The sequence below is a fragment of the Rattus norvegicus genome, chromosome 1, assembly GCF_021556685.1.
Source record: "Rattus norvegicus strain SHRSP/BbbUtx chromosome 1, alternate assembly SHRSP_T2T, whole genome shotgun sequence".
NCBI classification, from domain to species: Eukaryota; Metazoa; Chordata; class Mammalia; order Rodentia; family Muridae; genus Rattus; species Rattus norvegicus.
The window spans coordinates 195225673-195239510 of NC_141534.1; the positions used below are offsets into that span (position 1 = coordinate 195225673).

General features: G+C 48.3%; 1 protein-coding gene across 4 annotated transcripts in view; it reads right to left on the minus strand.

The window, feature by feature from the left end:
- Positions 1 to 1842: 1842 nt before the first annotated feature.
- The window catches only part of Bcl7c (BAF chromatin remodeling complex subunit BCL7C), a 48003-nt gene continuing 36007 nt past the window's right edge, over positions 1843 to 13838 (minus strand). For 2 of the 4 annotated variants that reach the window (XM_087659777.1, XM_087659776.1), the window contains exons 6-7: positions 4169 to 4304; positions 1843 to 3180 (exon numbers count right to left, since the gene is read on the minus strand). In XM_087659777.1, coding sequence (XP_087515903.1) covers positions 3032 to 3180; positions 4169 to 4304 — 285 coding nt within the window. In that variant the 3' untranslated portion in view covers positions 1843 to 3031. Of the gene's footprint in view, positions 4305 to 13838 lie in introns of all 4 variants that reach the window. The other 2 variants (XM_087659779.1, XM_087659778.1) reach the window with 1 other exon arrangement.

The window sequence follows — 13838 nt, forward strand, 5'->3', positions numbered from 1 at the left end:
CCAAGGAGCTGATTAGGGTGGTGTTCTGAGAAGCCATCTGGTTAGAATGAGAGCTCCCTTGTCTGGGTTGATTCTAAGGGTGGTGCCCGGAGGAGCTGGCAAGTGGTGTCTGGAGAGGAGGCATGAGGTCAAGAGCAAGAATCGCTGCTGAGGTGCAGTGGAGGGCACTTAGGCATGGAACCTTACTCAAGATCAGCGACCTGAGACTGGCATGCGGACGAGTCTCAATCCAGGTGAAAGGCTTGGATTCTCTTAGAACCTGTGCAGCCTTGGGCATTGGGCATAACGTTCCCAGTCTCCAACCTCTCTAATCTGCTAACTGTGCTAGGATTTGCTTTGTGAGGTTATTGTTGGGAGGGTCACCCTGGGAGTGCCCTTTGACCTGCCTCTTGTCTGCACACTACAGAATGAAATCTTCACTCACGGTAGGGGGTGCATGGCTTCCTGCTATTTGAGTCCTGTTTAAAATCAAACAGTGGATACATACGTTCACAACACTGTTCTTCATCCAAAACCTTTAAAAGGGAAGAGGGGTTTGTTTGTTTTTGCTGTGTTTTTCCTGAGGTGCTAGATATGAAATTCATAGCCCTTGCTCACGCTAGGCAAACACTCTTCTACTTCAACCCCCAGCTAGTATCCTTCCTAAGACTGGACCTGCTCTCTCCCTGCTCCCAATGGTGAAAGCCATAGGCATTTAATCTCTCCACTTTATTGCAATAACACTCACCAGAGGCTGTGTCGTGCCCTGTCCACCAGCACCCAGCATAGTACCTTCCCTTCAGCCCAGCCACACTGTATGGACAGAAACATACCAGGCCCTTCCCTTGGGCATTCTACTAGTGTCTGGCAGAAACTTCCTATCTCCCCACCTCCAGAGTAAAGAGAGGTAAATACGTATCACTTCACAGCTTAGAAAGCACCCCCAGCCTCTACCCTTCATCCTCACAACTGCCCTGTGAGGTAGACACAGTGGGGAACGCCTACATGGATCAAACCCATACAGTGTACCCTGCTTTGACTTAAGCAGGTCATATGTGATCTCGTTTAAACTTGCCACAGCCCTGTGAAATAGATTCCATGTCCCCATTTTACAGAAGAGAAAAGTCCAGTGGTTAGAACTTGCCCCAAATCAAAGAGGTAGAAAGTCATGAAGGTAAGATTTGAACCACAGACTGTCTGACTCCAAAGCCATGCTGGTAACCCTTCAACGATATTGCCTTACGAAGCAAGAATATTACTTCCTAGGTAGGATTCTACCCATGAAACTGAAGCTCAAAGAGGTGAGCAATTCAGCCGAGGCCTCATGCCGAGGACTGGCCGGACTGGAGTGTTCCAACTCCATGAGACCTTGCTGAAGAGGCCACATCCACACTGGCTCACTTGTTCACTGTTCCTGCCCAGCCCCACGGGCCTGTGTCTCTATTCAGAAGTCCTTGCTACATTATTGGAAACCTGGGTTTGTTGTGGTGGCGAATTTGTCTGCTTTTGATATTGTTTGTTTCTGTTTTTAGAATCACAAAACCAATCAGCAAATAAATTGGGGAAACAGGAAACATGCTGTAACTAACTGTCCTCTATTAACCACTGCTCAACAGCAGAGAGGAGTCCTGGTCATAGGAGCCACTGTGTCAGGTCAGAGAGCAGGAATGGGGAGTGCTGACACATGAACTTACGGTAGACATCCTTAGAAATTGGGAGCCAAGAGCTGAGGGGTGCCGTCCTGGGCCAGTCCACTCTTCTGTGGCCCTGACATTAAAATTGCACCCGTGGGTTTCTCACAAATAAGAAACGTGAATGCACTCACATGTGTGTTTTACACAGATCCCAGGGTATTTTGAGAAATAAGTCTTTATATCACAATTTCAACTCATGATTCTGGAGTGCCACGACTCTAATTGGACCCATCAACATTTTGTCTTTCAAGTCCTACCCAGTGACACATGCTGGCAGTTTCTACCTTTTGAATATTTAAGGCTTACAGCTCTTTTAAACTACTACTAACTGTGAGTTTCTTAGTTTTTTTTTTTTCTTTTTTCTTTTTTTCGGAGCTGGGGACCGAGCCCAGGGCCTTGCGTTTGCTAGGCAAGCGCTCTACCACTGAGGTAAATCCCCAACCCGAGTTTCTTAGTTTTTAAGGTATAGAGAGTTATGAGAATTACCAAGTAAGATTTTCTGGATCTCCCCAGAATTCCTAGTTTTCACCTCTGAATCCTTTTTTTTTTTTTCTTTTTTCTTTTTTTTCGGAGCTGGGGACCGAACCCAGGGCCTTGTGCTTGCTAGGCAAGCGCTCTACCACTGAGCTAAATCCCCAACCCCCCTCACCTCTGAATCTTAGAAAACTAGTATCTGTTTGAAATTTGAAAACTTCTGCCCCATTGGTAATTGAGAAGTCTTAGTAAGCCTTTGTTACTTAAAGTTCCCCAGTCACACAGGGCTTCTGGGAAGCCTCACACGGGAGCTGGGCCTGGATGGTGCTTCCTGTATCTCTCAGTGGCACTCTAGAGAGGAATCCCAGGGTCTCAGGGACCCAGAGCTGGCGTCACTGGTCTTACCACTGAAGGTCTATGTCATCTCAGTGTGGACAGAACGTTCACGCTACTCCCACAGAGCCTCTGCTTGCTTTACTATCAAAAAAAAAAAAAAAAAAAGGCCAAGCTGGGCATGGTATCACACACCTTTAATCCCAGCGCTGGGGAGCAGAGACGGACATGTCTGTGAGTTCAAGGCTGGCCTGGTCTAGTGGGTTCCCGAACAGCAAAGGGATGGGGGAGGGGAAGGGAAGGAGGGAGGGAGGGAGGGAGAGAGAGAGAGAGAGAGAGAGAGAGAGAGAAGAAGAAGAAGAAGAAGAAGAAGAAGAAGAAGAAGAAGAAGAAGAAGAAGAAGAAGAAGAAGAAGAAGAAGAAGAAGAAGAAGAAGAGGAGGAGAGGAGAGAAGAGAGGAGAAGGTCAGACAGAAGAAAGTTAAAATTAAAAGTCCCAGTAGTTGACCACTGAGAAAAATGGACGCACCGTAAATGAAGGCCTTACCAAGCTCACAGCTTCAGCCCCACCTGCATGCCCAGCTGGAGAAGTGGTAAACCCTCAGGGACTGTGGAGTCAGGCAGGAAGGCTGGCTCTGCCACAGGCAGGCTGTGTGACTTAGGGCACGCTCTTTTACCTCCTGGCCGTTTAGTTTCTGTATCTGTAAAATGTGGAAGTTATAGGATCTATGACATAGGGATGTTCCCGCACACTGCAATGTGTACTACAGTAAGCTCTCAAACGGAGGCATTAACTCCTGGCCCAGAAGGCCCAGGAAGTTGTTCAGTCAGAGGCAAGAGGTTGATGAAAAAGCCCTTGGAACCACTCAAATGGCCCATTTGCCATGAGTTTCTCAAAGTGGGTGGATAGATTCCAGGTAGATTTGGCAGTGCTGGACCACGAGTCTCCATGCATTCCTGGAGCAGGAGGCTGTGGCCTGGTCTGAAAGGTCACTGGGCCATGTGTGCCCCTCGATTGATCTGAGGCAAGGTTGGCACCCTGGTTGGCACCTTGCTTGGCACATGTCTTCTGGAGCCAAGGATTAATCAGCAGGCCCAGAGTCCATAGGCCTGTGGAAGTGGGGGAGACTGTCAGGTGCTTGCTGGAGTGGTGTTTCTACACGTGGGCATATTACCACACAAGCGTGAATTTTGATACCATTCACAGCCGTGGTATCTCCTAGCACCTTCTGCCCAGTGCTTCAGGTGCTGCTTTGCTCACATCTTGCTGGCGGAGGCCCTCACCGGTGTAAATACCGTAGTTCCAAAGGTCGAAGGTCACTCCAGGGGCCATGCCTGGCCCTTTGGTGGATGGCTGCCCTAGTGCGTGACGAGGTGGCCAGGTTGGCACAGCATCCAACATTTTGTATATTCAAGTTGCTCCCTGCCTGTGACCTGCCCCAGCCCTGTAGTTTTGGACCCACAGCAAGCAGGATGGATCCATGATTTAGGGACAGGGACAAGTGGAGGACGGGCAGGCAACCTCCACACTGGCTGCGGGTGTCCACTCCACCCTTCAGCGGTGTGGGTAGATGACTGAATCTTGGGGCAGCTAAGGAAGACCCAAGGGCCTCCCCTTGTGCGCTGGACCCGCTCACCTCCCCTTCCCCTGTGGTATCGTCCTGGGTGCCCTCTGGGCCTTGCTCCCACCTCCAGGAGCTCTGGGTTCTGGGACGGTAGGCCGAGCATTTGTCCGGAGGCCTCTCCTGGGAAGAAGTCTCCTGAGGGGCTCTGTTTTCAGGCCTTTCTCTTGGAGGGCTCTCCTTGTGATTCTCACGCCGGAATCCTGCAGGGAGAAAAGAAAATCTGGAGAGCTGCTCTTCTCCTGACCCTACACAAGATGGAAAAGACCACAGAAGTCCCTAACAGAGAGAGCTTGGGGGAGATAATACAATCAACTGTTCTGTGTTTTTGTGCGCACACAAACACATGTAGAGGCCATAGGGGACCCTTGGGTGTCTTCCTCAATTGCCCTTCACCTTATTTTGAGGGACAAGATCTGAGCTAGGCTGGTTACTTGGGAAGTCCCAGGGTTCCACTTGTTTCCTCCTTGGCATTGACATTACAAATTTGTGTTGTCAGCCCAGCTTAAAAAAAAAAATCCAAGCGGTCAAGCGTGGTCAAGCGTGGTCAAGCCTGTAATCCAGCACCTAAGAGGTAGATGCTAAGATCGCTAAGGCTACATAGAGACACTGTCTCAGAAATAAAGCGACAAGCAAACAAAACCCAAAAGAAGGCGTTTTTGTTTTGTGTGCATGGGGGGGAGTGGAAGCACCCCTGTGGAAACCAGAACACAACGATATATGCTTCTCTTCCCCCACCACACAGATCCCAGGGATTGAACTCAGACTGTCAAGTTTGGTGACAGGCACCTTAAACGGCTCAGCCATCTTGAGAACCTCTACTCCCCTCCAGGGCATCTATGTGAGCCACCAAACTTGCTGGGCAAACAATTTATCAAGTAAATCCATTTCTGTATTCCGACAGAAGTCAGCAGTTGAAGCACAGACTGGTTAGAGGGCTGAAGGGCTGTTTCTGCAGACAGACGCTTCGGGCTTGCGTATCAGTCCCAGGGCTTCCTCATACTGTAAACCTGGGTGGCTGCATTCGTTACAGGCTCAGTGTGGACAACCAACAGAGCAGAAGGCAGGGCACACTTAAGACATTTTCCATCTGTCCGTGGTGGAAGACCTGCCCCTTTCCTACCAACCCTGCTATTCATTATTTAAGTCAACAGGAGTCTTTAAAGGGAAGCTGGTCCAGTTCCTGAGACAGAAGAAAGGTGTCTGCAGCGCCCTGCTGATACCTGAAGGGGGATCAGTCCCCAGTGTCTGGTGCAGCGGCACAAGGACAAGGACAAGCAGTAGATGGTGGTCACTGACCAAGCTGTAACAGTTCGAGACTCCTAAAGTTCTCAACCCGGGAAGTCTTAAAAAATTACTAAGCTCCAAATCCTAAAAGAACACCCCAGCACTCAGTAATGAGATCTCTCCCAGGCCCTTTGAAGAACACCAGGGGTAAAGAGGTAGCTCCTGGCAGAGAGCCTGCCTGACACACCTGGGGGCCCAGGCTCCATTCCCAGCCCTGCCAGAAAGAGAACTAAAGTTCAACACGGAAATCAAACACCCTAATTAAAACTGGCAAAAGGAACCTTTAATCCCAGCACATGCGAGGCAGAGGCAGGTGGATATCTATGAGCTCAAGGCCAGTCTGGTCTACAGAGCAAATTCTGGGGCAGCCAGAACTACATAGAGACCCTGACTCCAAAAAAAACCCAAGTCATACATTTGAAAAATCTTTTTGAATTATAACAATAATGATGATGGAAAGAGATAAGATGTACAGACAAGTTACTAATTAATAAAGTTCCGTAAGTTACTAATTAGTATAGTTCAATGGTAAATTCACAGGATTCCACATGCCATATCTATTTTGTGTGTTTGAAATCTTCATATAGGTAGATAGATAGACAGACAGACAGACAGGATCTTATATATTCCAGGCTAATGGGAATTCACCATGTGGCTAAGGATGACCTTGAACTCCTAATCCTCTTGCCTCCACCTCCCAAGTGCTGGGATTATCTCCCAAGTACACCACTACCACTCCTCCTAGTTACAAAACTTTAAGTGTTTAAGCGTGCTCCTGGCTAGTCTGGAACTCACAGAGAGCTTCTTGCCTTTGCCCTCTAGGACTAAAATTATGTATCACCATGACCAGTTTCTAAAACTTACAAAATAGTGTGTGTGTGTGTGCATGCGTGTGCGTACGTGTGCCATGTACATGTTGGTACCAGCAGAGGGCAGGAGAGGGTGTAGAATTCCTTGAAACCAGGATGACAGGCAGCCATGGACACCCTCTGTGAGTGCTGGGAATGAGACTCGGGTCCCCTGGCAGGACCGAGTGCTCTTAACCACTGAGAGTGCTCCAGCTCACAAAACATTTAAACACAAAGCAAATCAAAGCCAAAAATGTGCAAAATAGGGAGAGATGGCTCAGCAGTTAGAGCACCTGCTGCTCCTGCAGAGGCCGGGGGCTAAACTCCCAGCACCACATGGTGGCTCATAGCTTTCTGCAATGTTAGTTCTAAGGGATCCTACCTGCTCTTCTGGCCTCCATGCCCGCCAAGCATGGTGCACATATTACATATTCAGACAAAACATTCATATACAGAAACATTTTAAAGTGTCCAAACTAGGCTAGGTGTACCTGAGAGACAGAGGTAGGCAGGCCTCCGCCAGTTCCAGGCCAGTCAGGACCTCACAGTCTCAAAACAACACAGGTGCCTGCAACCAACCAAGGAGCTGGCTGAGCTCTCTAGAGACTGTGATAGACCCTCTGTTCTGCGCTGGGCCTTCCCCCATATTTTCTTCTTTTGGGCTAGTCCGTACCTAACGAATCCTTGGCTGAGAGGTTTCAAGGGTCTGTGTAAGACAGATTCCTTAGTGTTAGGAACAGAATTCTGAAGATGTGCCCCCATCTGTAGATTTCTGTCTCCTGAGACAAAGCCAATGTCTAGGAACCACTGCAAAGGAATCCTGCAGATGTAATTAAAGTCCCATTTTAAATCTTAGCATCAAGTTTCTTCACCAATTCACACTGAGGTGAAGAAGGTCCTGGAGCTGCTCCCAGCTTACACAGGCCAGAAGATGTTATGCAAGCTACCTCGAGGTGAGAGGTAGGGGTAAGAAGTAAGGGTGTAGGTGGGTGGTAAAAGGCATCAGTGGTCTCACCTGCACTGAACCCTGCATGTAACAATACCAACCTGCCTAGCGGCCTACTCTGAAGAACATTTTCTTCAGAAGCTTGAAGACCAGAGTACGAAATTTCAAAGGATACATAATTAAAAAACATAAAAACATAAACAAACAAGCAAAAAACTAGACAGATTCTCACTGACTAAGGTAGTGACTTAAGAACAGTGTTCTTGGAAGGATGATGTCCCTCAGTCTCAGGCATTTAAATGGTACCCAGTGGTGGTGCTGTGGTAGTGGGTTGGGGAGGTGTGGCCTTGCTGGAGTGTATGCCGCTATAGATGGGCTTTGAGAATTTCTTTTTTTTTTTTTTTTTCTTTTCTATTTTTCGGAGCTGGGGACCGAACCCAGGGCCTTGCGCTTGCTAGGCAAGCGCTCTACCACTGAGCTAATTCCCCAACCCTGCTTTGAGAATTTCTAGTGTGCTGTCTTGTGGTTGAAGTTAAAGATGTGAGGCCTCACTTCCTACCTCGTTTCTTCACTCCACTCTTGTGGGCTCTAACCCTGAAGAAATGTAAGCCCAAGTACTCTCTCTTCCATAAGTGCCCTGGTTACAGTGTCTTACCATAGCAACAGAGCAGTGACTGACACTGAGGGAGCAGGCCAATCCCTGAGCCCAGGGCTTCGATGCCAGCGTAGGTAACAGAACAAAACTGTCCTTAAAACAAAACAAAACAAAAACAAAAACAAAAAAACAACCTGGGGGGCTGGAGAGGTGGCTCAGTGGTTAAGAGCACTGACTGTTCTTCCAGAGGTCCTGAGTTCAAATCCCAGCAACCACATGGTGGCTCACAACCATCTGTAATGGGATCTGATGCCCTCTTCTGGTGTGTCTGAAGACAGCTACAGTGTGCTCATATATATGAAATAAATAAATAAATCTTAAAAACAAAAAACAACCAACCTGGGCTAGAGAGATAGATGGTTCAGGAGGTAAGAGAATTCAATGCTCAAGCTTGGAAATGGGGTTCAGATTTCAGCCCTCGCTAATGAGCATCCTCAGCACCCCCTTGTATCCCCGGCTCTGAATCAGTAGGAAGAACGAGGATATCTCTCTCAGCCTCGCTGGTTTGCCAAAACACAAGCACCAGGTACAGGAGACACTTGGCCTCCTGCTCTCTGTACACAGCAGCAACATATACATAGATACGCACACAAATACATCTTTACAAACTCACAAATACTAGCCAACCAACCAACTCCCATCTGAGTATAGTTTTCTCCAGTTGGGAGAAGAGGAAATAGAGATCCCAGGCACTCGAGACATGAAAACCCGCTGCTGGGTTAGTGAGAAGTATGACTGTGTGACAATGAGAAGGATGACTGTGCTGTTTTAACTGTGAGTTTATGTCAGATTGCTGTCGTTCTGTGCTGTCTGTTTGGTGGTTGGGTTTTTTGTTATTGTTGTTTGCTTGTTTGTTTTGAGATAGGATCATTCTGTAGACCAGGCTGCCCTGGCACTCACAGAGACCTGTCAGCCTCTTGCCTCTGGAGAACTTGGTGTGACTGCCAGCCTAGCTTGTGGCAGTTTGGTAAGCAGCAAGAGAAGACAGATGTACTTTGTTATGAGTAAGAGCTCAGCTGGAGAGAACGAAGTTGACGAAGTCCTGAGATTCCCTTTTGTGGGAGGGAAGTCCAAAGGTATAACATACCCTGGCCTCTTCCTACTGACTGAGGGAAAACGGAGGTTAGGAAGGCAAAATGGCGCATCCGTAAAATGGCCCATCCGTAAAATGGCACATCCGTACACCTAGTTACCCTCCGTTTCCCTTGAAAAGAGAACCTATTTAGGTTCTGCTCTAGCTTCCCCAGTTCCAACGTCTGCTAGGGGAGACTGTGACCTCTGAGACATAGGTGGTTAAGTAATCAGCTCTGTAACAGGGTCCAGAGCTCAGGAAGTGGCTGGTTAATGGCTCTTCTACTCCCAAACAAACAGCAAACATGAACTCTCCCGCCCCTGGCAGAGACAGCCATCAGTTCACTTTCCGGACCCGGAAAGGAGCTGCCCATGCAACCGACTTACAGAAAGTGCTCCACGGCTCCCACACAGCCCTGCGGTGAGGCTGTTCCTGGTCCTGCAGCAGACGGATAATGGCTGCAAATCTGTTCCATCCTGGCTGTCAGGGTCCGAATGGAACCTTCTCCTCGGACTCATAGTTGAAGTTCTAAGTGGTTACACGTGGATATTGGGTCTTTAATAATTGAAAACTGAATTAAGAATTAAGTCATTATGATTAGCTCTAATCCCACATGATTACTGGGGCAATTACGGAATTACCAAGAAAGGCCATGTGACGACTCAGAGAAGACAGCTAAGCTGAAGAGAGGCTGAAGAAACCAACCTGCCAAGACCTCGCCACAGTCCTCAGAACTGGGACAACATGGGTTTCTGGTAGAAAAGGCAGGGCAGGAGCCCTCTGAGGCCCAAGAGTCAGCACCATGAACACAGCAGCACTAGGTACTGCCTGTTGACCTCTACACGCTCTCCTGATGAAAGAGGTTTTCAACTTGAGTACGACTGTGCCAAGCAGTGCGGCTATGAGGAGCAGCTAGAAAGAGAGTGTTGTCCAGGGTAGGGAGGCTAGTGCTCTCTGCTCCAGGACAAAAACTCTAATAACAACATTTTGATGCCGATCAACGCGTTAGAATGATATAGGCTTGTAGGCAGATGCTGGCAGATGCTGGCAGATGTTCATTCATTCACAGACATAACAGGAGGAGACTCTTTAGATCTAACTTTGGCTAAAACAAACCTCTAGGACTGTGTTTCTCATCATGTGGGCTGTGACGCCTTGGGTCACGTAGGATTTTAGGTTGGGGTCACCACATGAGGAACTGTGTTGAAGGGTGGCAGCATTAGGAAAATTGAGAACCACTGCCCTAGAACATCTCAGACAGAACAGCCACACACATACATGCTTGTACACACCAGATCTTTGGGCGAGTTTCACGTTGGGGATCTTACTGTGTAAATGATGGTGCAGAACGCTCTATGATTGACCCATCTGGTGTTTCGCATGGTTGATGGGGCAGTGCCATTGGCAAAGACAGGGAAGCTGCAAAGACAGACTAGAAAAGCTTCAGATGTAATAAGCCTCCCACCATGAGGCTAACAGGGTAACAGTCACAGGGTAACTGACATCATAGTGATGAGGTTAAAGAGAACTAGAGCTTAGCTGGGGAGTTAACTAAAGAAAGACAGAAATTGTTTTTAAAGATATACGGAAGGAGCACAGATAGGCCAAGGGGACTGTCGGAAGGAGACAAGGGATGTAGGGAAAAGTCAGGGCCAGAGAGAAGGCTCAGTGGGCAAAGGTACTTGCCATCAAGCCTGAGGGGCTGAGATGATGACCAGGACCCACACAGAGGACGCAGAGAACCACCTCCCATTGTTCGCTCTGTTCTAAGTGGTCCTCTGACCTTCATACAATAGTGTAGAAGAAGAGAGGTTTATTCTGCCTGACAGTCTGAAGTATTCCAGTCCTCAGTCAGCTGTCACTATTGTTTCCGGACTTGTCTTAAGGCAGAGGGATGCAGGAGTGTGTGGAGGAACTGACCTACTGACCTCCTGCTGGGCAGGAAACAGAAAAGGTATCCTTCGAAGCTCTGTGGCCGGTCCTCCTAAGTGTCTCTCCAAAACAGTACAACCACTCGGGATAAGCCTAGAACACAGGAGTCTGGAAGCTTCTTATGTAAGTGACATTCGACTTCATATGTAAATAAGGCTGTGGTTTGGTTACAGAGTGTCCCTCATAGCTTAGTTTGAGCAATTGGTCTCCAGCCAGGGCTGTGGATCCTTTGGGATGGGAGGTCTGGCTGTTAACACAGGCCTTTAGAGATGGGCCTTCTAGGATGTTCTGTCTCTGGTTGTTTCAGTCTAGCTCTGCTTTCTTGATCTCCTGAGACATGAAAAGCCTTTGCTGCAAGTGTCTGTCTGTGCATGCTGCACCAGGCCTGACTGAAGCCCCCGTAAGCTGCTTCTGCTGGGCACTCTTCCAGCAACAAGAAAGGAGCAGAGAGCAAGTCAGTCTCAGGATGATAACGGCTCCCAATGAAATTAAGGGCTATCAATAAAAGGGTATAGTCTAGAAAGTGGCTCAGCTGTTGAGAGCGCTTACTGCTCTTCCAGAGGACCCGGGTTCAGTTCCCAGCACCTACATGGTGGCTTGCAATTGCCCACCACTCAAGTTCCAAGAAACCAAAACTACCAGGCACACTCATGAGGACAAAAAGTTCATATATAAAATAAAATCAATGAATGTTTTTTTAAGGGGGAAGGGTTTGAGAAGTGGCTTAGCAGTTAAGAGCACTGGCTGCTCTTTTCGAGGTCCTGAGTTCTATTCCAGCACCCACATAATCATTCACAGCCATCTGTAACTCTAATTCCAGGGACCCCAGCACCTTCTTCTAACCTCCCCAGGCATCAGACCTAAAACAGGTGCACAGACACACATACAGGCAAAACAGCCAAACACACAAGATTGAATTATGATTTTTTAAAACTCTGTTGAATTGGTGATACACATTCAATCCCAGCAGAGGCAGAGGCAGGAGGATCTCTATGAGTTCCAGTCCAGGCTGGTCTACATAGTGAGTTCCAGACTAGCCAGGGCTACATAGTGACCCTATCTCACAAATGGATGAATGAATGAATGAATGAATGAATGAATGAACGTCCTTCCATTGGCGCTTGTTAGAGGCAAGCAGCATCGTTGGTATGGACACCGAGTCTCGATTGGCGGGGTCACAAGTGCAGGCAAAGAGCAGCACAAACTGCAGCTTGGGTTTGCCACAGAGCCCTGTCATGCTTTGATCCCTGTAACTCCACAGGTGACAGTCAGCATGTTGCCACAGATGTAAAAACAGGCCTCACACACCAGGCCTTCTTTACGGGGAGTAGATGTATGAGGGGTGCTGGACTTTCGCCCTGATGGACACATGTTTGCACATCTTTAACTACCTAATCTGCAAACCTCTCCACTGGGGCACACGCCTTGGAATTCTGGGGGGGCACAGGAGAACAAATTCTTCCTTTGTAGACAATGATGACATGACACCCTTCTTTGGATGGGTATACCTTCCACAGAGAAAGGCCAGGATGCTGGCTTCACATCAAATACCAAGAATCGTACTGGTTTGCTCTACACAGCAGCGCCATAAGAGTTACTGCCTGATGGAGTGTGTGGTCATCTTCAATCATTTTTCAGGGTCCAAATAACTGCTGTCCGGGCCAGACTGGTGCATAGGTGACCCTCAGCTTGCCAGCAGTGCTATTAATCTGTGTTTTCCTCAGGGATGGGGTCTTTCATGGGTCTTTCTAGAGAGAAGTTCCCAAGCCTTTCATTGATGTCTCCCCTGCCCCCACATTGGCCTGAGAGTCTGTGGGTCACAGGGCATCTGTATGGATCCAGTTTATTGTTTCTCCAAGCTCATTTTCCAGTACCTTCTTTAAGATTGATCATGGGTGCATCTAGATGGTTCACAGAGCGTGACACTAAGCTTTGTCAGTAGAGGGCGCTGGAGGAACAGTGTGAGAGGAAGCAGCTCTTCTGCTTGGTTCTCCTGCTGAGCTTTCATTTCTCTTGTCTTTCCTCGTCGCAGCTTTGCTGGGCTGGTAGATGGGGGCATCCTGGTGGTCCTCTGCCTTGGATGTCTGAAACAAAGGGCCCTCGCAGCCCCCTTACTATGCCTCCTTTCCTAATATCCAAAATCCAGACCACCTACTGCACTTGCGTGCACAGATTTCTGACACTTGGATGTCTTTGCACACACACTACACCTTGACCTTGATGCAGCTTTCTTTAGAGATCTCTAGCACAGTAGTCTTTCCCTGGCACTTGGTTTCTATAGCAACAGTCGTATAAGCACTGGATGACCTGTGTGTCATACAGCTTCTCCCAGTCTTGTGCTCTCACATAACCAGAGCTTTGAGTCCTGTTCTGACATGTCCCTTCCAGCAGGGCAGGGGAAGACAGGCAGGCATTCTCTGAGCAGATCATGTGGGGAACGCCAGTCCAGTTTCCCAGTTAGAGTCCCAGCGAAGCTCTCCAGTGCTGGCCCCTGCTGAGCCCACACGCTGTGGTCCAAGGTTCCCGGAGGCTCAGAGCTTAGCAGCTTCACCTGACTCTGCTGATGCGGCCAGCCTCTGAGGACACCCAGGGCTGAAGCACACCAGTGACTTACCTGTCATGTTCTTCCAAATGAAGCCTGGATCTTAGCCCTGGAAAAAGGACTCCTTCTTAACTCTCAGCATCAGGGGCAGTGGCCAGACCTGGTATCTATAACCTCTGTGTCCTCTGGGATTCTTTTTAGCTCTTTGCAGCTAAGCCCCTACATCCAATTATTTATTAATAATTCATTTTTTGTTTGAGACAAGGTCTCACTATCACAGCCCAGATCGGCCTTGAACTTGTGATCTTCCTGCCTCAGTCTTCAAAGGACTGAGATTACAAGTGTGGGCCATGACACCCCAAAATAATTCTGCATGCTAAACTTTCCTGGTGTGGTTCTGCTTCCTGATCGAACCATGACTGTGCTAACTGGTACTGGGGATGACCGCAAGAAAC